Source organism: Parus major, chromosome 1A (assembly GCF_001522545.3).
Source record: "Parus major isolate Abel chromosome 1A, Parus_major1.1, whole genome shotgun sequence".
Classification (NCBI taxonomy): Eukaryota; Metazoa; Chordata; class Aves; order Passeriformes; family Paridae; genus Parus; species Parus major.
The window spans coordinates 37,748,143-37,772,565 of NC_031773.1; the positions used below are offsets into that span (position 1 = coordinate 37,748,143).

Consider the following 24,423-nt stretch of genomic DNA (forward strand, 5'->3'; position numbering starts at 1 on the left):
TGCCAAGTCACCTGTGTTAAGGAGGGTGAGGCTGAAAAGAAGATAACCTGAATTGAGTGGGTGATCCATTCACTGTAGCTGAACTACCCTGCTCAAGAAGCTATGCCCTTTGTAAGCATGTCACTAAATGTGCTGTATTGTTGGTTTTGAGGTTGTACAATTGCAATATGAAAGAAGTGATTGATTCAAAAGAACTAAAAAAAAATAAAAACTGGTTCATTACACAACAGTTGATTGAACTGTGGTACTCCTTGCTGCAGGATATTGTGAATGCTAAAAACTTACAGGAATTCAAAAAATTAGCATAAATTAGTAGAAGATAATACTGATGAGTACTATTAAATTTCTGTTTACTGTCTCTCACTGAAGCAGTTCAGAAGTCACAAATGGTTAAGAATGGAAAGGATATTCTGCAGAACTACAGATTCATTGTTGTCGTTGTTTTATAATGTTCCCTAATCTTCTTTCTTGACCACTGTTGGAAACAGCATATTGATGTAGACAGGCCTTTGACATGATACTGTTTCATTTTTACATCCTTCAAAAGTAGTCTGGGTATCACATCATAACCTCTTTTTTGAGGATACTGTTGCTTCTGCTCTGATTGAGAGAGCATGAAAGAAAATATATCTGTATTATCAGTGTATGTGTGTTTGCCTTTACCATATAGGATCAGTCTTAGAGTGGTTGCTTTTTCCTGAACAAATTTGTCATTCCAGCTCACTAAACATCTAACTGAGCCATAGAAATGTCAACTTGCAATCTACAAATTACAGATATAATCACTGAAGTCAAATGAAGAGTCACTACTGAAGTCGCTAATACTTTCTGAAAGATGAACTTGATGCCATCCCCAAAATACCTGCCAGAAGTTCTGTGAACAACGAATTATCCCTTCATGCCAGCAATCTTATAATTATTAGGCTATTCTAACTTTACTTTTTTTACATGATGTTATGGAGAAGGTTACATGTACCTTACAGAACCTTCTGTAACATTTCTTCTGTAAAAACTGCACTACTCTGTACTTTTCAGCATGGAGACTGCATGATGGTACGGCAGTGTAACTTTACTTCTTGGCCAGAACACGGAGTCCCTGAAACTACTGCACCAATTATCCATTTTGTAAAACTTATCCGTGCAAGTCGAGCACATGACAACACACCAATGGTGGTTCACTGCAGGTAAGCGTATTCACCAAACCATCGCTTGGTAGTTTCGAATTGTAAGTGCATAATAATGCACAGGGAAGTTGCCAGAAGAGCCATGAAGACTTGGTTCTAGTATGGACAGCAGTGAAGGTTTCTCTAGCAGTCCTTCTTACTCCTTTCTAGAAGGTAAAATGCCAATCAATGCCTGTTCTTCCATTCATGGAAATCCATTGGGGTGATGCCAGGGAAATAATTGCTCCAACAATTACCATAAAGTACTGCTGGATATTTCTCCAATTTCCTCTTATTGTTGTCTCTGATGAACATTTCCCTCTGCTGCAAAGTCCAGAGAGGCTACAACAGGAGAGAACAATATGGTCTTCATGTTTTCAGGACACTTCTACTCTGGGGGGTCTCTCTGCTAGGAGCCCTACCTTCTTTTCAGAAGGGAGACGTGTAAAGGGGCCAGCATGGACCTGATACTCAACCTGTGCTCAAATTCCTGATGGCTGTATTATCATATCCAGAAAACTCATTATTTTTAGCTCACTAGATATCTCAAGCTCAAGAGTTCTGCTATGTGTCTCTTCATTATCCACAGTGATACACCCTGATTTTATTACACCAATTGCTGAGAAGTCTGATGATCAATTGGAAACAATCCTATTCATTATAAGACCTTGAAATAAAACACGACCTGTCAGCGTGTCTTGAACACTCATCTTCATTTTAAAAGTATTTTCTTTTCAATTTTTTGCTAGATGCCATGTTGTGGCACCTCAAATACCAAAAGTATCACAGAATCCCTGTGTGATTTCACAAAATCTTGTGATTTTTTTTTCCTCTCAATTAATGAGCTTCAGAAAACTCACAGAAAAGCTATAGGATCTTTTTTCCCACTCAAACAGGTTTGGGTCTTATGAACATACAAATGAGTAATATCTCATTTATCTGATGGAAATGAGAAATTGAAAATTATGAAAATGTGAAATCAAAATTAGAAACCGGTTTAAATCCAGATTTCACTTGATCCAATTCAGAAAGGAATTCACAAGATGTAAATACTGAAAAAAAGATTTAGGTTTTCCTTCAAAAGTTTTTCTTTTCACGATAAACAATTTATCCAGAATATTCTAAGAAAATACTGAAAGCATTAACAAAAAAGCTTGATTTTATCTTGTTTATCATGTTTGCAGTGCTGGTGTTGGAAGAACAGGTGTTTATATTGCACTTGACCATTTAACTCAACATGTAAATGACCATGATTTTGTGGATATCTATGGACTTGTAGCTGAGCTAAGAAGTGAAAGAATGTGTATGGTACAAAATCTGGTAAGATTTATCCATCCTGTTCTCCTGTTGTTAAAAAATTAGTCATTTCTTCATGTGATTTACAAAACAACACTAGAAAGCTCATAATAATCAGCTGTATAATACGTTTTCTACCAAATCCTGCTTTTATTAATTTCAAACATTGTGGAAATACATTGTCTGTATCCACCTAAGTACACTTAGCCAGCAGTTTTGACAAGTTCTGAAAAGAGTACTATTTATTTTTAAACCTAAATAATGATTTCTAAGAAACTTTATTTTAACTTTTGAGTGCTGAACAATTGTTAGATTAAAAATGGATTCACTCATTTACTATTTAATTTGACTTTATTTATTACTTTACTGTATTTTTTTTTTGTGTGTATGTATATGTGGCATAGTCCACCAAACTTTAAAATATTCATTTGCCTTTGGACTCATTATTGATTCCTTGATTTGTTTTCAACTACTTCAAATGAAATAGTACATATGGATGAATTTGATCACAGATATCAGACTGTTCAAAAAGCAATGGTGGATTTTGGGACTAAAAAAGTACATTTCTGACAGACTTATTTTGAATGGAGATAAGTCAGTGGTGGTCTGCTGGCAAAGAAGACTTCCTTCTGCTGTATCTGGAATTCTGAGTATATGTAAAGGAATAATAGAAGAATTTAAAACTTATCCTAAATGCCCAGTGGGTCACACCCCAGGAGCAGGATGACCCAAGGTGTGACTAGAGCACTTGCTCTACAGCTTTTTGGCTGTCAGTCTGCACTCTGAGGAGACAAGGACGAGAGGGAGATCTTTTGCATGGGATAACAGAGGATTTATTGCTCTGGGGAATCTTGGGGGCAAAAGACAGAAAATGCGAGCGTGCAACAGCTGAAATAGGGAGGGTACAAAGCATCAGCTAATCAGAGATATCCTGGGGAGGGTAAAAGGCAGGGTTCACAAAATCATCATCCAATGAGGGAGGTAGGGGGGAAAAGTTGGTCACATGGACTAATCAAGCGTCAAAGTTTAGGGGATTTCCAAAGTGGAATTCCAAGCATGTGGTGGACATAAGGTAGGATTGACGGGGGACTCAGGGCAGATTGACAACGTGGGGTGGGAGGGTCTCATTTGGACCAAACCATCAACCTGGGCAATAACAGAACATACCATTAACAAGAAACACCCTGAATATGCAGAAAGTGTGTCAGGATACACAAAGCAGTTAACCCTTCATAAGATTTTATGGGACCCTCTGGTGATATTCTGACATGATGTGTCATGTAAGCTGCAGTATAAATTTTTCCTTTTCAAGTCTTGATGCAGCTAAACAATTGCCAGTACTTTCTTGTGATGATGAATTCTGTGAATACTTTTTGGTTCTCGTTTTACATTTTTGTCTAGAAGTAGAATAGAAATAAATCAAAGGCTGGAAGGCATTTTAATGGGAGCACTCCCAAAATAAAATCTTAAAACAAACATTCGATAACATCATCACATGTCTTAAAATATGCATTATTTTTATGTATCTCTTCACTTGAATGTTTTGGCAGGGGCTAGGAAAAGGTGCCAAAATGCAGTAAGAGATGATGGTGTCAGAGTTCAGATTTCCTAACAAATCAAGTATCCATCTGTATGCTAGCTGCAAAATTCTGAGATAGCCTGTTCTCTGTCCAGGTCATTTCTACTCATATTTGCAAGACTACAAAAGTCAGATCAGCAACAAAACTTGCCCAAAGGGAATCTATCTTGTAAAGTTTTATGGTGGATTCAAAAGTCAAGCTATTTTGAGAGTTCTGTTATAAAACACTGTCAAGTTACCTATTAATCAGATTTTATGTGAGCAGCACAGAAGATATAAAAGAGAGGAGCAATTCCTTCCCAGAACTCAATATAGAAATCCCTCAGTCAGACTGTCTGTAAGATCTATGAGTAAAATAAATAAAATCTGATTGCTCTCAGACCTGTATTTTGCTTGTTTATAGCTTCAAAATAATGTTCCTTTTGCTAACAGAGTCATGATCTGTTACTGTAACCAATTAATGAGAATAGTTAAGATTGTCATTGATTCTGACTGGGAAAATAATAAGTTTCATATAAATTGCCCAGACAGCCTCCTTCACTCTCCCCTGGCAAACCCAGAAAGATTTTCATTGCTACATCATCAGAAGTAGCTGTATGAGTGCAAGAGATCACAGAGCTTTCAGAGTCTTCATTCTCAACTAGAATAACCAATCTAAACTCTACTGAAATTTAAGACCTTCATTGCAGAAATCCATATTTATTCAGCAGACATGTCAAAGTTTATCTTCTTGTCAAGTACAAGGGCTAGTTTGAAGTAATGTCATGCTATTATTTCAGTAATAAAGTTATTGAAAAGTGTAATGGTGCTGCATGCTTCAGGGGAAAAGCTGTGAAAAGCTGTTTTAATTACCCACAGTTCTGGAGCTGTGACAGTAAAACTTATCCATGTAAGCAAATTTCTCTCATACATCTGAGACTCTTGAATTGCAAATTGATGGCAGTTCTGAAACAAAATAGCAATTATTGGGACAAAAAAATACATAGATATTTTTACCTGTGCAAAATTCAAATCTAAGAGTATGATTTTGGTGCCAAGTGGTTCCAAATCCATCTCAGCAAGGTTCTGGGTAACATGTTCTAGCTGACCCAGCTTGAGCAGTGGGTAGGTGAAACATCAGGTGGTCTCAAGGGGTCTCTTCCAATCTGAATGTACCTGGCGTATTTTCTGCATCTACATATACAATACTTCAATGTGAATATATGCTTAATTCATTTATTGTATTTCTGTCTGTTTTCATTTCTTTATTTCATTCTCACATTGCCTTATTTTGTTTTCCTCTTTTCAGACTTTATGCCCTTGAAAGTGTCAAATTAACTTCAGTTGCCCACTCTTCATGCTATCATGTGTTAGAAGTGAGGCTACAGCTCGAGGAGTATGATTCAAAATACTGGGTTAATTTGCTGCTAGCACTGGTGCAAGCTCCTAGAACATATAGGTTTAGATTTACTTGAACTTCTGCATTTGAGTGCACCCTGCTGGTTTTCTCTGTGGTAGAAAGAGGAAAATTTTCTTATCTAGATATTACATTCATGTGGTTCAGTTTCTTCAGTCTGCATCTCGTGGCAAAATGTCTTTTCATAGAACAAACATTCACAGAAAATTGTGAAGTAGCCTATTAGTTTCAGTAATGATTAGTCTAATTTCATATATCTTACTGTTCATAAGGATTAAAATGTTTTGACAAATTTAAAGCATTATGTTTCATAATAATTGAAATCCAATCAGGCATATATGATATAATCACAAAATTATTGAGACTGCTGAGTTAAACTGCAGTTACTTTGAGATTTTCTAGGTGTGCATAGAAAAAGTAGAAAGGTTTTCTGGTATTACATTTTTCTTCTAATCAAGCATCTTTGAATTCAAATTTACAGGCACAATATATATTTTTACATCAATGTGTATTGGATCTCTTGACAACCAAGGGAAGTAGTCAGCCTTTATGTTTTGTAAATTATTCAGCACTGCAAAAGATGGACTCTCTGGATGCCATGGAAGGTAAGGAGATACAGACTGTGTCAAAATTACTTTTTCACAGCAGGTGCAATGACTTGTTGAGATAAGAAGCAGAAAAAAAGTCTTTTGACATGCATTTTTTGCTTCAAAAGTATAAATACCTAGCCTTTTGCTGCTCTATATTCCCCCTCACAGTAATGGTTATTGCTCAAGCTTTCCCCACATTTTTCTATGCAAGATCTTTTAAATGAAGTGAAAAACAGCTATCTGCCATTTGTTACTATTTGTTTACAAGGTAGGTTTATTTAATGCATCTGTTTCTTCTGCAGGTGATGTGGAGCTTGAATGGGAAGAAACAACCATGTAAATACTAGGAGGAAATATTACAGCAAAGCAGATTTTGAAACTCAAAGTCATATTTTTCTAAGCACAGGGGCCAAAGTGAATTCCCCTATTTTGTTGATTAAAAGAAACACAGATGATTGAGAATCTTTTTTTCTATCAATGTGCCTTCATAAATAAGTGGAAGTATCTTATTCAGAACACCGAGCAATAATGATTTGGAGTACTTTTGCACAGACTGCACTTCTGGTGTTATATAAATAGTGCATTCAGAATGTATTTAAAGTGTATTTGAACACATTCATTTTTTCCAAACTATCTTTGTAAAAGAAAAATGAGCCAAATAGGATGTAAAAAATTCACATTTCCATTGAACTTATTTTGGTGTGAAATTGCTGTGTTCTGTGTGTTTTGGTTTTAAGTAAAAGCTAAGGTTTCTTTACTCATTCTTGATAGATTGGCTTCAATGTTGTCAATTCTTGCAGATTAATTCCAAGATCATCATAATGATCTTTACCTAAGTGTATGTTCTTGTGTTTTGAATATTTTTTTAACAAGTGGTAGTACATCAGCTTATGATCCTGAACAGCTGAAGAGTCACCTTCTGACATGGGGAGGATTATTCAGCTTTTACACAGCACACAGTAGCTCTTCAGGGACACTTGGGGCTATTTAAACTATTTTATAATCAGCAGGTTGGGTTTTTTTTTTTAAATACATAATGATGATTGCACATGTTCAGAGCAGAAAAAAATAAGTGTTTGACATTCCTGTTACTTTTTCAAGCAGATAAAACAAAGTAAAGCTACAAATCTATTACCTGTTACAATGAATGCTAGATTGACTTATGTAGTAGAATGTTTAGAATTCATTCACCTTTCTTGTATATAACACTATTCAACTTTTTTAAAGGTTGCTCAAAATTTAATATCAATCTATTTTATAACACAGTTGTCAAGTAAAAAAGTTTTTGCACCTTCCTCAGGTTTGGCAGATCACTTCAGACACTGAAAATTATGGGAGCTAAAATCTAGAGATAATGATCTAGAGATTTATAAAAAGAAAATATCTTCCACTCCTCATGATGATGATGGTGATGTTTATTGGAAATAGATCTAAAACAGGAATAAGAGAAGCAGGAAGCTTCTGAGCAGAAAAGCAAAAATTAGTAGAGTAGGAAGACTAGAGATATAATGAAACTGTGTGCCCTGGTTTTACATAGAAGTGACAGTATTCAATTTATATTATTGGGTGGAAGGGTTGATTGCTAAATTTTTTTCAGGTAAAAAAATATAAGAGACTTTGGAACTGCCACCTTATATTGTGTTTAGACAGAAGAAATCAAAGCTGTCAGTTTAAGGCATCAAGCTGATGGAATTCAGACAAAACTCTTTAGAACCTTGAAATATGTATGTTCTTGTGTGTGCACACTCTGAACAGAACGTCCAATGAACAAAAATTTCCATTTCTTCACTGTAGCTTTCAGACAGAAAATGCTATGCAGAGGGTAATGTGGTACTTTTCCAGAACTAAATGACAGTGTTTTTAGATACTGGCAAGGATGGTACAGTGAAGACCATTTGTCATTTCATAGAAAGTGCCATATATCTAAAATGAAAGTCAAAAGACAGCATTTAAGGAGGTAGAAGTGGTCTGCAGAGATATTTGGGCAATCTGTCTTCTAGGAAGATCAACGGTATTGTAAACATCACCTGTCAGGCTAAAAAGAAAACAATGCCTTTTAAAGCTTGATAGGGGGAGAGAGAGGTGATGTCCACAGCTGTTCAAGTCTCTGGCAAAGCATTCGGTACAGCTCTAGTTTCATTTGGTTCCTATGAAACATGTGTTCTTCATTTATTATACATGTACTTTAAAGTATTCTGACAAATTGCTTATAGGGACTTACAGATGTTTTTTGTGATTTGTGGTTGCACTTGGTAGCAGTACAGGGAGCACTGTGATAAATTGACATTATAGAGTCATAATCTTGTATAGTCTTATATCCACAATGGTGGAGTATCTGGAGGAAAAAGATAAGCCTTATGCAACTTAGAGATGAACTCCAGAAGTTCTAAACATGCTTGAATGTTCTCTGGCTTTTATAAAATACTTAATGGTGAAGATTCCATGCACTCCTTTAGAGGACCTGCCTATGGTTCCACTGCATTCAGTAACCTGCTTGCCTGACAATTTAGTAAGAGACTAGAAAACGTGACTCCCTTTTCTCTATGAGAGGTAATTCAAGTACAATCACTGTACAATTTGACATAAGCAATCTGATATATGCCACCTTGACACATTTTGTATTATCTATAGGGTAAAAGGCTATATTCAGCATAAACTGGCCACAACTCATAAGGTACCTGGTCAAGGAAAGAAGTATCTCCAAGCAATTCTCCATAAGTACAGGTTTTTAGTACAAACACAGCAGTAGTTTGAACCCTCCTGTGTGTGTGTGCGCCAATACTTTACAGGGATAGGAGAGCATCCATGTATCAAGAAACTCCTCCAGACCTCAGTTCAGTTACAGAGGAAGAACTTCCACACAGTGTTTTGTCTTCCATCCCTCCTTCCTTTATGAAATGACACCTACGGCAGTGCTACTGACAGCACTGCAGAGCTGAAGTCAAGCAGAATTTGTCAAGTTGTTATTTTAAGAATATATTTAGATATATGAAGAGGCTCATCCATTCATTTTTAATGTCACCACTCAATTTTCTACAAATTCTTGGAACTACTAATATAGCAGGAGTGTACTCTGCTAAAATTAGAAATGGAATTAATAAAAATTGGAGAAAAAAACAGAAATTCTAGAGGATTATTGAAATTAAGTCACACTGCATTAAATTATCTGGGAAATTTCTAGAGACTGATATATCTCCATGCAGAAAAAAAGCAGTATTTGTATTTATATATATATATATATAAATATATATATTTTTATATATATTTATAGCTAGTTCTGCTGAACATCCTTACAAGAGACTACTGTCAGTGTCCTTAAAATACTGACTTGTTTTGTTAGCAAAGGTAACAAAAAGACAGGAGAACATTAAATTTGTGTTGAATTTAAAGCACTTCTTACACTGTTGAAAGAGTTGATAAAAATAATTGCAAGTTCAATTGTGATTTTACTGCATATGTGGAACTATTCAGTAATTTAATTTCTTAATATTTGGTGAAATATTAATAATGTGAATTAATCTAATACCATCTATATATTGCTGCAGTACAGAGTATGATCATAAGCATTTACTAAGAAGTAGCAGCAAAGAACAATGAGTCAATCATATTTCATGCTAAGGTAGCACAACAGGGAGCTTTCTCAGTTGCATACAGAAATTGAAAAGCAGCCTAGATGTAGGTATGAATTTGGTGAGATTCAGGTTACAAAGCTCTGTGAAGTCTGTGAACAGAGGATATTTTTTCTGAAAATGTTTTGACAGCAGGTTAAAATAAAATTTGAGAAGTATACCTGTATCAGAGGGTTACATATGTGTTAAGCATAACACAAGATCATTGTCTGTCCATGGAAATATATAGTAAAAATAGATCCAAAATATTTTTGCTTTTAAGACATATAAAAATATTTAATTAGCCCCTGGTTTAGAGGACATACACGATAATAATAAATTCAGAGTTGTTTTATAACTAAATTATATGTCCATTCAGTGCTGCAAAATCTGCAATGCATTGCATACAGTAGACTGTTGCTGGAAACCATTGAAACATCACTGAACATGTCTTTGTTGGTTTTGATTTTGAGATGAGTCAGAGAATATGTGCTGAAGGGTGATGCTCTGTTTCAACTGTTTCTCTGTGACTGTTGTGTCACCACTCCATAAATGGTGTAGAAAAAAACAGGTCTTCCCAACACTGTTCTCCATGTTTTCTTCTCTTTTCTAATGCTGTGAGTTTTATCCTTATGTGACTGTATTAGAATTGCAAACAGTAATACGGGTCATCTGAATTCCAGTGCTGCAGACATGATCTGCAGGCAGTGGTCTTACAGTTGTGTAGCGGTCTCACTGCAAACCTTCTCTCTGTCTCTTTCCTGTGAGTTGATTTCCAGATGACATCATGGACTATCAGCCCCATTTTTGCTCTGACTCCTGTTCAATACATTTCTGCCCTGTTCTCTCTGTGACTACGATTAACAGGCAAGTGCAAAGCTAATTCTGTGGTTCCAGAGCTGAGCTGTGTTACCAGTGGCACGTCTGTGCAGCATCAGCTCTGAATACAATTGTAAGGGTAAGCTGACTTCTCATCCAGAAGTTCCCCTTACTGCTATAGTAAGTTCTGGTAAAATTTTAATACTGGTCATTGTTCAGTGTGAGCTGAAGAAAGCAGGATGGATTCAGTGTTTGATACTTTGCGTGGAGATTCTATTTTCCCAATAACTTTTCCCAAACAATGTTGAACTAATTACTTATTTTAATTTTTTCTTCTCACAGCTCCCTTATTGTGTAGGCCCTTTCTCAGATTCTATGTAAACAAAACTGAAAATCAGTGGCTGTTCACCACTGGGTAACAGTGTATGACAATTTCATAGACCCCACATCGTCAGGCAGCTTGCTCAAGTCTGTATTTCAGTTGAAAGACGACATTTAGAAGGTTTCAGATATATTTGGATCATCTTACTCTGCTTGTTGATTGGTGTTACCAGGGTGATCTTTTTGTAGGATGACAGCTGCACCCAGCTATCCTCTGTAATCATGAATAAACCGTTCCAGTACTCTTTACAGTCAATACTGCGAGAGCTGGGGGAAGTTTTACAAGGATGTTCCCAAAATATTTTGGAGGAGATGGAGTTCTGAATGATATAAAAAGAATACTTGGGTACTGGAAACCTAATATGCAGCTAAAGCTGTACCATTCACAGTTGCATTCCTTGAGGCCTGCTGAGCAGGGGGTGTGTCCTGGAACACAGAGAGCATATTTGGGACAATATAACAACCTTTGAGCTGAGTAATGCACGGTGCAGGGAGCTCTTGCCATCCATGCAGGAGTGAACTTAAATAAGCTTTACCATAAAATGCCCCTGGTTTACTTGGAAAACACAATTGCTGGTAAAACCTATTATGACAGCTGGTAACATTCTTTGCGATTCAACTTAGTGCCAGGAACAAAAGGACTCTATTTAGTCAATCTTTCATTGAATATAGGAAAATACTTTGACACCACAAGTGTAGAACATAGCATATAGACAAGGAAGATTTTCTTCCATTCAAGGAGGCACAAGCATAAAACTAATTGAACCTATATGTCCCTCTCTTCCATCAGTCTGCTATCTGCATGTGCTCACCAGTTGGGAATAATATTCATTCATTCTTTCAGAAAATAACATTAATTCACTTTTAATTTTATTCCTGTATTGGTAATCCCTTTCTAAGAATCCAGCACAGTTACAGAACTGTGCCTTTTCATGTATCAGCCTTCTGTTTGGATTCACAATAGCTCCATCTAACTATTTTTCTTACAGAATTCTACTAATTATCCATCAGTATTGCAGAGACAATACACAGAGTGTGAATCTGGGCTTGCATATTGTGCACAGAATTATTTACAGAGCTGCATTAACACAGTACTGCACTCCAGGCCTGGGCAAGGAGCTGAACTGAGGAGAGGCTGCCTAGCATGTAATACTACTCCCTTTGAGAACAAGTTATCTGACAATGCACTGTCACATTCAGGGAGTCCAGAAAATGTTCTCAAAGCTGTCTGACATTTATATGTAGGAGTTTAATATGAACCTTGCTCTGCTAAGGATAAATAAGAAAATTCAGGTCATTGTCATCATTGGCTGCTTAGGACACCAAGAAGCAGACCTCTTGTTTAACTGGTATTAAGAGTACTTTTAACTTATAAAGACTTACTGTCTTCTTCATGGCTTGAACTTAAAGTGCACTTACATTTTGACACATTTCTGTCCTTTATATATATATATATATTTTTTTTTAATTTTTTTTTTAATTATTTTTTTTTTCTTCGAAGTGGGGATTTGGAGATAGGACTTTTAAATAGTTACAAGTTGTCTTAGTAAATAGTGGGCTGTCCTGATAAAACAGCCACTAGGAGGATTCTTTGGTAAAAAATTTCTATAATAATGGCCAGAGTACTGTAATTCTTAAAAAAATACTCCTACAGCCTGTGATGTGACCATTATTGTAAGAAAACATATCTACTAAATATCCTATGCAGCCAGAGTGTGACTGAATGCTCACGAAGGCAGATTCATTAATCACTTCTTGATTTTCCCATTCTTTTTGCCCTTCCAGTTCCTATTATCTTATCCTGGCACTCCTAAGCAGGTTTTGGGGACGTACCAGGTTGCTGGTTAATGATGATTAATGCATCAGCTATATTAATTCTGTAAAAATTTAATGAGACAAACATTCCCCTCCTTCATACTGGGGTGCTCTCTCTGAAACCAGAAGGATCCCTGGCATCACTACCAGTGCCAGCTGTCAGTCAGAGGAAGGTGGTCCTCTGCTAATGTGGGAGAAAATCTATTCTTAGTTTTCATGGACTTTGCATGTCTGAAACTGATCACTTAATTTCTGTATAAAAATACCTGTCAAACCTTTTTTCCTAACACTTATGTGTCCTATGTATTTGTATGTGAAAGCTCTGGGGGAAACTGGTTTCTCCCAAAATGTCTTTGTGCATCTTCTGTCACAACTAAAAATAGCACCAGAGTAATAAATTCCTTCTGCATCCCAAGCCAAACAAATGGCCAGAAGGTTGTCAAGAGTCACCATGGATGGCATCACTGCAACATGGTGCTCTTGCTTCACTTAGCTTTCATCATCCCTTCAGTTCTCTTGTCTTCACAAGGAAGAACCTGTGGTAGGAAGTGGCTCCCAAGATGAATGGCATTAGCTAAGAGAGATTTTACATAGAACTAACTTAATCTTTCTGGAAAGATTCCAAATCAGCACTTCAGGAGTACAGCAGGTAGTTGTAAACCAAGGCATTTTCTTTCTTTTTTAGTGTTTGGGAAAAATCTCCCAGCTCTGTGTCTGGAATTCTAGAAAAATTACAAAAATTACAAGAATTAACTGAAGATCACTTTTTTTTTTTGAAGATCACTTTTTCTAGCTTGTGATCATTGCTACAATATATCACATTCACACATCCTTTATTATGTATGCATGCACAAGAAGCTACTCAAGCTCTTGAAACTAAAAGTACATCTAAGTCATGTCAGGTGTGACTAGCTTGTTTTGTGACTATTAAGTCTTGAATCTACAGAAGTAATTTATTCTGATTTTAAAAATAAATTTTGGGCTGTTATAATATCTGTTTCTCCAAAACCAGGAAGAATGTTCAGTAGTGTCTTTAAGAACGCTTTGTGAAACAAAATTTCTCCAACAGCTGAAAGAAGGAGAAAGCTTCCATTGAGATAAAACTAACAAAAAGTGTCAAAATAGACAGCTGTGTCAATTCCAGAAGGATTTAAAACTTAGACATGAGCTTGAAAAAAACATGTTAATTGAGCCAATATCCTTATGAAAAGAACCTTGTACTTAGCAAAAGTACATTGAATTATGTGCTTGAAATACGTGTATTAAAATGCTTAGGAGAAAAGAATACTGCATTAATTAAATACAGAAATACAATATCCCATTTATATCCTTCATCATATGATGTGTTTTGCTTTTTCCTGAGAGAGAAATTCCAAATGAAAGTCAGAGTTCAGTATTTTGATGAACTTGGCTAAAAAGTTCTTCTTTCAAATATATAAATCTGTGAGCAAGACTGTATGGTGTCATTTCTAAGAGAATAAAAATCAAATTAAATGAGGTTTTCTATCACAAATTCTGTTTTAAAACAAGTCTTTGTAATCTATATAGGATATTTTCAATCACATTAAGGAACTCAATACATTATATACAATGTAGAAGATCTCTGTACAGTTCTTTCTGGAGAAGGACTGCAAGAATAATTTTAGGCTCTGTATTTCAGCAGAGGCTAGCCTTGTACTGCACACAGTTCACTCACAATTCAAATAAAGTTGATGCCAAAGATGTAGCACATGACTGGCAGTGAGGGTCTGCTGGCATTGCTGGGTAATCCAAACCCTGCCTTTGGGAGGAAGTGAGTCAGGGGAAGCTCTTGAGGCCAACAGCATCAGAATAGCCCAGGCACTCAGCCCAGTCATGTTCCACAATGAAGCAGTGAGCTCACAGGACAACCAAAGCAATCTCCTGCATTCCAACCTTTCCAAATGAGAGCTCTTCTCCTGCTACTCTGTGTACCAGAAACACTGGTGGCTCTTGGGCACAGGAAGTTTTCAGTATAGAAACCTATACTGAAATACATACTATACTATATTATATATATACTTAAGTATATATATATATATATACACACAATATATATACTTCAGTATATATACCTTTCAGACCAGGTAGATTACAATCTGCTTCATACTCCATGAACTTTTAATTAATTTATTTATTTTTGTCTGAAGGTCAAAAAGAAAGGTATTAAGAAAGGACCAATGACATAAAATAGGAGTTGGGTTGTGTTAGAGAATTTCAAGGACATTTAAATGTTCCAGTGCTTAACTTTTGGGCAGAATCCTTAGCTGACAGGTAAGTGCTCAAACTAAAAGCACACAGAAAACTAACAACTTAAGAAAGGCATTCTCAGAAACTATGAATGAGATTGAGGGAAAAAAATGAGGACTGATGATATAGATAAAAATTGTTGTCTAATTCAACAGGAGTTGCTAATTCTGATTTCCCCTTCTAAAAAATCCAGAAGTAAACTGCTAGGCTTTTACTTTAAGCACTTACATAATACACTGATTTACTTTCATTCTCTTCTTGATTGAGAACAGGGAACAGTTTATCCTTGTTTATCACATCTCAGGGAATCATCACACCAGGGCATTACACATGCATTATCTGTCTTGTGCCAGGAGTGCCATTTTCAGGAATATTCAGATATTCCTTCAGAAAGGGAAGTACCCTGGCGGGAGGGGGTCAGGCTCTTACATGAAATGTGGAAGACAGCTGTTCAAAACCTGAAGTACAGTAATAAAATAAATAAATTACAAAAGCCTGGCTGGATCTTCTCCCTCCCTGCAAGAGCATTGATGCCTTGACTGCTTTTCTTCTTCTACTTTTAATGCTTCTCAGTTATCTGTCAAAAAAAAGTAGAATTCTTCATAATAAGGAATAGTCATATCTCATGGCAAAACAGGGCAAAAAAAAGGAATTTCATTGTCCCATAGTCTCCATATTTTCCTTGGGGGCAACATCACTTCTAGCAGAAGCTGATTTGCTGCTTCTCTGCAGTCAAGCTATCTGAGTTTTTCTTTCTATCAGGACACTGGCATAAATCTGCTTTGTTATACCTACTTGCATCTATTTGTTTCCATCCACATAAACACCAGCATCAGTTTACTCTGTTCCTCTTTGCAGCAATGTTTACTCTTTGCTTGATCACTGCCAGCACTTTCCCTTTACTTTTCTGTTCTCTTTACCACCATATTCATTCAACATTTACACAGTTTCCAAGTGTCTCATCATTCTTGTTAGCATTTTGTCTTCCCATTCTGTGCTTTCTATAGTTGTACCAGCTGCATCAGTTTTGAGATGCAGTGCAGTCCCTGAAAATGGACATGGAATTGTGGCTAAGCATTCCCAGCCTGGAACAGGAAGGAAGGTCTACCTCATGTGCCTCTGACCTGTTTGTATGTCCTAGTGGGATGTGTGGGGTTCTTTTCTGAGCATATGTTTATCTTATAACTCACTGTAACTATCAGTTTCCTTCTTCTGTAAAGTTACCACCTAGTACTCAGTTTGTATTTCTGCAGTGATTTGCCTCCCTGAAGTGCTCATTTGTGCCCTTGTCCTCATCAAATTGAGGTCATGAACAGTTTGAAATCTGCACAAGTCCTCCAAAAGGTGATAATTCAAGATGTCTCTGTGATATCTGCAAACTTGATGAGCATATTTTCAATTCAAGCAGATGAGTTTTTAATTAAAACCAAAGTTCCTAGAGCAGAACTCTGGGAAGTCCCTCATTTAAAAGTTTTGCTTTGATGAGTTTGCAAAGTGTTGAATATGCATATGACTTTAATTTTATAGTCTTCATTTTCATAGTGTTCATATAAGGATGGCATGTGAAAATGTAGAAAAAAACTTCAGTTAAATCAAGTAAGTGTTTTCTGCTTATTCTCCTTTTATTCTGCTATATTTCTGCTTATTCCATAACACCTATCATGGCAGGGCAACATAAAAATTGATTTGGCACAGCTTAGTCTTGAGGATTTTTTAATGCAAACGAAACGACTCCGTGTTGGCATTATTCACCCCTTTGTATTCTTACAGGTGTACACAAATACTGTATAATTTTCCAGTATTTTCAAAGAAACTTAGGCTGAACTCCTCATCTAAAAGTTCCATTCTTTCTGTTTCTGCTTTACACTTGCCCATCTGTAGTCCTCTGCAAGCTCAGTCATCCACCAGTTGTTCTCAAACACATCAGAAAATGGCAAAGATAATTTCAGGCAATTCTCTAATTACACTGAGGCCAAACCAGTTTTAACATGTAAATGAATCTAATAATTTTACCTCTTGTTTTTTTTGTCCTGTCCTGACTCGTTCTACTTTTATTATTAGTGCTAATAATTTTGTTAACCAGCTAATGACACTTTATTTTTTACTTGCATTTTGAATTGACAGAGACGTTAAGCACAGCATCATCTGTTAATGGCTTTCTCTCTATTTAGGTCTGCTTTATTGTCTTGATACTGAAAACCTTAATAAAAGTTTCTTCTTAATTTTTATGAGTTTTGATATCGATTTCTTGATTCGTCCCTTGCCTTTGTGATTCTGTCCTAAAATGTCTATGCTATCCTTTATTTCCCAACCTTTTTTTCCTCTGTTGTTTACAACTGCTCTTCCTCAGCTTTAGAATGGAGTACTAGAGAAATTTAGGCTGGAAAGGACCTGTGGAGGTCATCTAACCCAGGTCCAGATTCAAAGTTTAATCGGGTTACTCAGGGCCTTGGTATGTCAAGATGGCCATTTATCTTGTGGCTTCACTAAGAGGCAGTTACAGTCTCATCAAGAATGACAAGTAAGTCCTGAACTGCCACATAAAATGCCCTTGGCTAACTTGTGTTTGAGGTTCAATCTAGAAAGTATGTTCTGACTCCATCTGCTCTAGGTCCTGTCAATATGTCAGCACATGGAAAATAATACCCCTAGCTGCTCTGACAAGCCAACAGTGAGTGATTTCTGCATACATCCAGAAGATCATGTTTAGATACCTCTGGAAATTTACTGATAAAAAATGCAGCACATATACCTTTCCCGATACCTCTAAGGTCTTGAAGCAGCAAGGCCTGAAAGTACACATGAATTTAGGCACTCAAATTGGGGCACAGGCACATAAATCCCATGTGGAATCAGGCCCTTGATGGCATTAGTGCTAATTGGCATGTGCTAACCTATGCACTCCCTGATGTCTCTTGGCAGCCCTGAGACCCTTCTCATGGTTAGTCCAAGAAGGATTATCTATCTAGATTTCCCTTCGCTGACTTGTCCTTTGGGACTTGATCCTGCAAGCCCTATCAGATGTAAATAATTGCAAAAAATACTTTGGGAGGCGAGACACTTTTGGGATGTTCAGAGGGGGATTAGATAAATTGATGGGCAACATGTCTGTAAACAGATCCTAACAGAAGTAGGCAGGGATGTGGACTGTTACGCAGAAAGTTGGAAGAGTCACACTTCTCCATTAATTACTTCTGTAAGCTCACTGTGCTCAGGAGCAAGTATGTGGATGATGGACATAGACTATGTGTGACTGGTGTGATGTCTGTGTCATATTTGCTAAAGGAAGCCGTTTGGTTCAGGCCAATAGTTGCTATCACGTATTAATTCTTATGGCAAAAAGGATTTTAGGGATGGCTGAGATTAATCCCATCGGTTCTTCCTAGCACTGCATTTCCTCAGGTACAAGATAGTTAAGATCATGAAGATCTGACCTAGGATTGCCACTGTGCTGAGCCAACAGTATTAAACTGGTCAAGAATTGATACGCAGGACAATGAGAAGTTGACTAGTCTTACCATGCAATCTCTTTCAGAAATATCTGTTATGCATTTCTTGTCTTCACCATAGTTCACGACTATTTGTTGGGATCAGCACTGTGCACTGACAGCTCAAGTGAAAAAGCCATTGGTCTAACTTGTAGTCTCCAAATTAAAATAAATCCTGTTATCAGCTACTATAAAGTTGCAAATAAATCACAAAGAATTCACATTTCTGCCCCAGGTATTTTTGATTAAAATAATCTCAAAGTACTTAAACCCAAAAGCTATCACAATCAGAAAGCTAATTCCTTCCAAGAACCTGATACAGTTGATAAGACCTTTCTAGATCATGGCTTACTTATAATTTTTGGGGCATTGGAAAAGTCACATCAAGAAATTTGAGTAACTTCATTCTCATTTACAGCTCTCTGTATACATCAATTTGAGTCACAGGCATGAGTATTGTTCTGTGCATGCACACAGTTCTTGAATGTGCTACAACTAAGGTGACTCATGGACTTTTTTCAGAAATAAAAATGCAGCTATAATTCTTCTTCATTGGATAGCTCATTTTAGTCAGGAAAAAGAGAATTATTTGATCACATCAGGCAGTTTCTCTACTGATTGTAAAATTTTTGCCTGACTTTCAGTTCAGGGGCATTGTGAGCACATATTTATCTTCTGTCGGAGAATACCATACATCTCAAGAAAGTGATGGGTTTTTTTCTAGTCTTGTATTTTCTCCTCTTCAGATACATGACTTCACAAACAGCTTAGAAATTCAAAAAAATGCTAAGCAAGTTCGCTGATAACTAAACCTGAACATAAATACAGTACTAAACAGCTGGAATTCTGGAAAATAGTTTATGTGAATAGTTTATGTGTCACAAAATTCCTAGGACCATGGAAATGTAAAATTTGAGATGCTTGGCTGAGAAAGCTCCACACTGAGAGGTGATAATCCAAGCCTCTGCAGATTCTTTATTGTTTATAAAATGTTGTTTCTGCCTGTATAAGGTGAACCTTAGCAAAGACACATCCTCTGCCTGGAAAGACAGATAGATATCAGCACCCACAAGGCACTGATGCTGCTTGAGTGTACGCACACAATACTTTTCAGCCAGCATAATGAATAATACAGTTTGTAAAAATGGAATTGCATGATCATTTAATAACTCCTTATTCCATTAAATACTGAGGCCTAGCATCAGCTGGATCAAGACTATATGTATATATATATCTATATATATTCATATGTATATAAGTATCTATTAACACTCTTTCTGTAAATTGACATGACCTTTGGATACAAATGGAGAAATCCTAGTGATCCAGAACCTTCAGAGGGGTCTCTTCTCCAAAAGAATTTTCAATTAAATAACTATTGATTCATTGGCAGTATTCCTTGGTAAGCCTTCATTAATGATATTAAAATCTTGGATGCTGATTTCTAATTATCTTGTACTAATAAAAAGCGATTTCCTTGGAGAAAACTGTAGAAAAAGTGTCTCTGTGGCTCCTCATAATGTCAGCTTCTTTACCACAATGTCCTTGAGGGTTGTATATTGTACAGGGTGGATTTCACAGCTTAAAAGATGATCAAAGAGAATCTCATCTCATTTATACAGTGGGCTTTTTAGAAGTCCAAAGCACTCAGCAGCTCCCATTGAAAAGAGCGTGACTAGGCCACTATGTATGGTGGTGACAATTCTATCAAAATAGAATTAATTTATTATTGGTCATGTGGAGTTTATTTAGGAACTGCTAGTAACTTAAGTATATTCTATTTCAAGTATTTTAAAACATTAAAATATCGTTATTTAAATTAAAATATTTAAGTATTTCTATTAAGTATATTCTATTTCTTAGTTATTATAGTAGTCAATAATATTTCAAAGTAATGACTGTAAAGCTTACACTTCCAGGCAAACACTTCTATTAGGCTGCTCTAATACATGAATATTGTTCACAAATAATGACACTGCAGGTTGACAGATTCTGTTATAAGTTAGGTGGTTTACACTTCACAATTTTTTTTTTCTCACTATCTTCTCTGAGCCTAAGCACAGATATAAGTTGTCAGTTACCAGTTTCAAAACACAGATCTAAGATGACTTTTTCAGGGATTGTTTATCAAATTACAATTGATTATATTTCTTCTAAACTTTTCATCAGTGTTTAATTTTCAAATAATTTCCCCCCAAAAAACCCAATCAATACAAGTTCTCTAAAAATCCACATACTTACATCAATTCAGGTGAAGCTCTATTTTGGATGATTTTTTTGCAGGCCAAGAGGGCATCTGGCAATCTTTTTGTCTGTGAAGTTTGTCTGAAATGTTGTCCAGAGTAGTCCGGTGAAAAATTAAATACAAATGGGTTTTCAGCATGCTTTTTTGAAATCTGATTAGAATGAGAAGGGTAAGACCCATTTTGTCATATAGAATGTCTGAATACTATCTCTGAATACTATCCCACTTTCATGCCTGTCTTTGTCTGTATGTGCCAGATGAACTACATGGGGAAGGAAGAGTATCAGCTCAGCCAAGGTTCTTCCCATACCTTGAGAAATGTCATGTTCTCTTTTAGGAGAGACCATCAGGCTGCTTTGGATTTTGGAACATCACCAGGGCGTTTAAACATGCCACAGAAGTAGTCATCAGGGCTATTTACTTATTTCAAAAATCTCAAAAAATAAATTTGCAGGTTTTCCTTTCTGCCACATACCCACAGCACATTCAAGAACCTATGTTAAAACATCTAGATTCCAGTGTACTTTAAGTAACAAATTTTTGAGTCTTCAGGGTTACCAAAGCAAATGAAATCTTCATTTATAAACGTGCAGGAGTTATTAAATGAAATTATGAGACATGAACAGAATACAGACGGAAAGGAGTACAGTACAGACCTCTGTATTTCTTGGAGTGGCAGATCACAGGTAACTAACCTTGTATATAAGCATGTACCTTAAATGTCATACAGATGAATAACTGAGTGACCTTCACAGCTTAAAACAGTTTTGCAGCTGTGCAACAAGTTTCTGTAACAACAGGATACAATATTCAAGGTCATTACTGCTATTTAATACAGTGCAAATTTCTTTCCTCTCAATAGCTTCTATTTTCCAAAAATAGCAGCTATTTTCTTTTTGAAAGTGAATCATTTGGCATAATCATTTCATGGGTTTGTGATCTGCTGTTTTAAACTATCCCTATGTTATTGCTAAGGAGAGAGTTTTCTGCATTCATTACCCTCAGTGCGTCTCCACAGCTTCCAAGCCACTGTCATTCCAGTTTTCCATGAAGGTCCGTGGCTCTGCAAGAATCTTTTATTGTACATAGCCAGCAGGGATGTGATCAGCCCATCTTGCTCTTCACATACCCTTTTCTTCCTTTCACTTTCAGAATTATGGTTTGACTATTGCCCTTTGGACTGAGATTAGGTTTAGATGTCACAGTCATCATGTTCCGAAACAACATGGTGTGAAAATGCATTTTACGCTTCCAACAGTCTGTAGTGTAAACAGACAAATCAGCATATACTGTAAAAATAGCCTTTCACATAACTACAAAAAACATGATAACAACAAGCAATTGCACAACATGTGATGTCTTTTACTTGTGCCACATACCATGCTCCCCGTGTTTTGCCTAATCACAAGTAGAGGACATCTATTACTTCATTTCTTCCTGCAAGAAATCCCTGCTGGTGGATAGAACCACGGAAAATGTTTGCCCCAGCCAGCAACAGTGCAACAGGCACTGTTTCTGATAGGCACTCCCTGCTCCCCAGGAAAACGTCTTGTAGTAAAATAAATGTGTTTGTGCAGTGGTGACTATTTGTCACTGTAGACCCTGACACAGGCATTAAAGCATCTGCCATTTAGAACTGGGTCTCATAACTGGCCAACATGAGAGCTGCAATGAAACCCTATCTTGCCATATTGAACTGGAGAAGTCTGTTTAGTTAGCAAGGTTGCACCTCTCAGATACTAACAGGACTGTAACTGATATGAACACTAAAGTCCATATCCAATCAAAGGCAAACAGCAATAATTTGGAACAGCTATATAGTCAAGACCTCTGTGAATAAGAATTTTTAAATCTTCCTCTACAAAGACTGTAAATTTATACAAAGTTGTCTTTTCTGGGTCTCTGTCCTTCTGGCTGCCCACCTCCAGAGCACATATTACAGTGTTCTCTATCTGTAAAACTTACTTTTGAGGGATGGTTGGTACCATGTGCTTTTAAATTATTTAAAGTGTCACATACTTATATACAAGCACTGGCATGTACAGTACACACACTTCCTCTAGTCAGTTCCTAAATCTCCAGTGAGAGTGTATGTGATATTGTGGATATGCAAATAATATCAAATCCTTGGACAAGCAGAATTTTAATAGGGTAAATGAACAAAAAATTCTAGGTAAACAAAAGTCAGATAAGTCTAATATAATATATAAATTAAAATCAAGAATTAAAGCTGGTCTGTGTTATTCCTTCAGTCCCCTAAGAAATCCATTTTAAGGCAAGAAGAGGTAATGAAATTCAGCTAGAAAGTGCTGCTACATACCACCAGCCATGAAGCTCCATATGTTTTGTTCCAGTAGCAGGAATTATTACTATTATTATTACTTCCATTAATGTCAGAAAGGTTCTTTTTGCTTAAATTTCCCATGGGTCATTGTCAGCATAAAAAATGCTGGTCCCTTGTAGAGTCTCCACTGCCCAGACTTTGAAGAAAACTAATGGAAAATTTCTAATCTCTGTTTACCAAACATTTCTGTCATGTTTTGTAGATTCAGGAGTAGACACATACTTTTTAACACACTACCAATCTTTGGTGCCAGCTCTCCCCTTACACATCTGTCAGCCATTTCAAACATCCTGCAAAGTAGATGCTTAAAATATCCTTCTGAAGGGAAAGGAGGGATGAAGTTTCAAATCCTCTATTGGCAATCCTTGGCATAATATTCTATTTCAGCAGCAAATGACAGTTCTCTAGCTGTTCCCTAAGAACTCTGACTACAAAAGTCAGTGGATCATATAGGTGAGCCAGGTACAGACCTGTCAAAACTGGCAGTTCTGAAGACCCAGCATCCCCTTATTATTTCAGGGTGCCTTCCAGCTTAGTGTCTCATGGACAGAACCCAGATGACAGACCCTTGAGAACACCCTGTAAGGATAATGGAAAGTGCTTTAAGTCAGGGCTACTCAGAGATTTCCTTGACAAAGGCATTCCTGACAAAGTGAAATGAGAATGTAAACACATCCTGGATGGGTATCTGAGTGTACCCACTGACACATCATGAGAAATGACAGAGAATTAACCCTGTAACAGCTTAGACTGGTGTCTTAACTATATTACTACACAGGCTACAAGTGACAACCAAATACAGGCAGTAACACATATTTCTACACCATCTACCTTTACCTGAACAACCTACCAGACTCCAGTGAGAAGACCTGTGAACTGGAATTGACAGAGAACACAAGAGCAAGAGCCCAGAGATTTTCAGCAGCAGCAAAGAGGTTTTCAGTACTCTAAGTGGTTGCCTGGAGACGGTAATGAGGAGAGCATGTTTTTTTTTCCTTTTGAGAAATTAGATGAAAAATGCTGCAATTTAAAAAGGTGTTATTTTTCCTGTGGGGAAAAGAAAAAATATGTTAGAAATAGCAACCAGTAGAAGATCTAAAGTCATATTCTGTATTTCAGAAACATGTTTAGAAGAATGTAAACTGTTTGAAAAGGCAAAGGCAGAAGAACATCTTGTATTAACAAAAAAATAGTGAAATTTTCTGCTAAGAAAGGTGCTGTTGAACATGAGTGTAAAAGGAAGAGGGGAATGAGAGTGTGAATAGAAAGATTTCCATTTATAAAATACAGAAAAATACTGAGAGCCCCAGTATGCCCACAGCTGGACCTACACTGGCAACCTGCCCTTCATAAATCTGCAAGAAGCGATTGAAGAATCATTTCCCTCGTAGCCGAAGTATCTACCCATCTGTCAAAACAGGTATTGTATGA

At 36.6% G+C, this 24,423-nt stretch overlaps 1 protein-coding gene across 3 annotated transcripts in view; it reads left to right on the forward strand.

Annotated features, from left to right (window-relative positions):
• Positions 1–8,632, forward strand: part of PTPRQ (protein tyrosine phosphatase receptor type Q) — a 122,692-nt gene extending 114,060 nt beyond the window's left edge. For all 3 annotated transcript variants that reach the window (XM_015628111.2, XM_015628112.2, XM_015628114.1), the window contains 4 exons: positions 1,036–1,184; positions 2,348–2,483; positions 5,916–6,039; positions 6,327–8,632. In XM_015628111.2, coding sequence (XP_015483597.1) covers positions 1,036–1,184; positions 2,348–2,483; positions 5,916–6,039; positions 6,327–6,364 — 447 coding nt within the window. In that variant the 3' untranslated portion in view covers positions 6,365–8,632. The remainder of the gene's footprint in view (positions 1–1,035; positions 1,185–2,347; positions 2,484–5,915; positions 6,040–6,326) is intronic.
• Positions 8,633–24,423: the final 15,791 nt, after the last annotated feature.